Genomic DNA, 2,274 nt, shown 5'->3' with positions numbered 1-2,274 from the left:
TGCTTGCCTAATCTCAAGACCACGGATGAGACTGGCCACCACCGAGGAACCATCTACACTTTACTAGAGGAACCGTGCGTGCTTATTTAGCTATTTAAGGATTATAACATTTTGATTTGGATAGAACCTCAGGAGCATTTGGATGAGGTAAGTCGCCTAAGCTAAACCAGGATTTGAATCCACATCGTCCTACCAAAAACATGCTTCCAATAGGAAAATATCAAAAGAACAAAATGAATTCACTCATATGTTGATTTTGCAAATGAGAATCTCACTGCAGCAACAACAAAATAACCAATCCAACGGTAAGACACAAGCATTCTATTTGTTTCACACTTTCAAAGTAACAAAAAATACAAAGCCTACAAAAGTATATATATAATGCATGTTTCATACAAAGCATCATTGGCTGATCCATGTACAGATACAGAATGCCAAGAGAGACATCAGGCTCCGTAGACACTTTGTCAGAACAAAGGCAGGTCGTTTCAGAACCTGGAAGAAAGATTGGATCCAAGAATTATAAATAACAAAAGAAGGAAGTTGTAATTTCTCGCTTTAAAGTAACACATCAGAGCCAGCGGAGAGTGAATGAACATACAATACAACTTGGAGCAGCAACAAGACCTTGTGTTCCAACATGGTTTGTGAGTGTAGATATACATGACAGTGGAGTTCCCATCTTATTAGAATTATACTGCTATTTGGAATAGTTAACCAATGCCCCTGTAGCCTGCTTATAACAGGAAGCAAAAGAAACGAATCTGTCTCTTCCCAAAACAAAAGAAGTTGTAAGAGGACAACATAGTTAACCAAAGCCCTAAAGCTTGACAAACAAATCTTTATGCACTGGATTGTGAGAACAGCAATTTCCATTAGTCAGTAAGTTCAGCAAACACCTAGGGAGACAATCACATCAGAGACTGGGCTACAAAGAATGACCAGCCAGATCAGAACGAATCTACGCTGGGAGCATTGCTAGTGCAACATAGCACATCATCCAAAGTACTATGGGAATGTTAGAACTTATAATAGCACAATCTGTCAATCCGGCATGAACAGCGATGAACTTATAATGTTTTGTCAGCAAATTGTACGGTAAAAAAGAGAACAACAATTCCCCTTATTCAGCAAGCGTTGAGCAAATCCCTAATTCGGACACATCAGAGACAGACAGAGACACGGGATGCAAAGCAGCAGGAAGGTGAGGACTGACCTCCGACCTCCCCTGATCAGAGCCTGGAGGCGAAGTGCCTGCCCTTCTCCTCGTCGCTCTCGACGGCGATCCCAACGGCCCTGCACGCATCGGGGAACATGGACATCCTAATCGACGCGTACACGGCGCCGTCCCACTTCCTGGCGGCGAGCTGCTCGATGAGCTTGAGGGCCTCGGCGGCGGTCTCGGTCGCGCCGGGGCAGACGACGTCGACGATGCCCATCTCCTTGGCCTCGGGCGCGCGGTGCTTCGCAGCCGGAGAGGAAGAGAGGAGATGGGCGAGGATGGAGCTTCGCAGCCGGAGCATGGGAGCGGCGCCGGCGGCGAGGGAGACGAAGGAGAGAGTGGTGAGGGTTTGCGTTGGTGTGGTGTCTGGTCTCCTTTTTCACGGTCGCGGTGGAGCAGAGAGATTTTTTTTTCTTTTGCAAAACTACTAATGGAGCACCAGCTGGTGGTGCGCCATTAGTAGTTTTGCAAAAAAAAAATTACAGTAGTGGCGCATTGGGTGAGTGGTGCGTCATTACTAGTTAAACTAGTAATGGCGCACTCTGCCCCGGTGCGCCATTAGTACTTTTGGAAAAAAAGTTTTTAGTAGTGGCGCACCATGTGTGTGGTGCGTCATAGTGTCCATCACACTAATGACGCACCTGCACATGATGCGCCACTGCTATATAGTAGTGGCGCACCACTTGTCTGGTGCACCATTAGTGTCTATATTATCTATAGCCCTTTTCCTAGTAGTGTACGTTCAAAGCCACCATGGAGCTCCTCAAAAGCTTGCACCAATAGCTCAGTGGGAGGGGGGTCAATCCAAACAACCCAATCACACTCATGAGGAAGCTGTTAAATAAGAGTTCACATAATTAGGTGAAATTCATAACTTTGCAATAAATCGATGAAAACGGAGTACCAAATGATGTTTTGCGGAATTACATCGAGTGGACAACCCAAAAACCTTCTTCCCGTGCTTGCTCCACCCAAGAAACACGACGAGCAGGAATTAGCCCATGCCCCGGGCAACGGTGATTTGAGTGCTCCTCAAGGCCGTAGACACTTGG

At 46.2% G+C, this 2,274-nt stretch overlaps 1 protein-coding gene across 1 annotated transcript; it reads right to left on the bottom strand.

Moving 5' to 3' along the window:
• Window positions 1-234: 234 nt before the first annotated feature.
• Window positions 235-1,595, bottom strand: LOC123418081 (enoyl-CoA delta isomerase 3-like). Its single transcript, XM_045106943.1, has 2 exons — window positions 1,217-1,595; window positions 235-495 (listed from the first exon to the last, which is right to left on the bottom strand). The coding sequence occupies exon 1, from the start codon at window positions 1,521-1,523 to the stop codon at window positions 1,233-1,235; it is 291 nt and encodes a 96-aa protein (XP_044962878.1). The 5' UTR covers window positions 1,524-1,595; the 3' UTR covers window positions 235-495; window positions 1,217-1,232.
• Window positions 1,596-2,274: the final 679 nt, after the last annotated feature.

Source organism: Hordeum vulgare, chromosome 1H, assembly GCF_904849725.1.
Source record: "Hordeum vulgare subsp. vulgare chromosome 1H, MorexV3_pseudomolecules_assembly, whole genome shotgun sequence".
Taxonomy (NCBI): Eukaryota; Viridiplantae; Streptophyta; class Magnoliopsida; order Poales; family Poaceae; genus Hordeum; species Hordeum vulgare.
Note: the sequence above shows the minus strand (reverse complement) of the source record. Positions and strands in the feature narration are given on the sequence as shown.

What these genes read in the sequence shown, in the direction of transcription:
- LOC123418081 (XM_045106943.1), bottom strand. Translation starts at nt 1,523, where the DNA reads ATGCTCCGGCTGCGAAGCTCCATCCTCGCCCATCTCCTCTCTTCCTCT.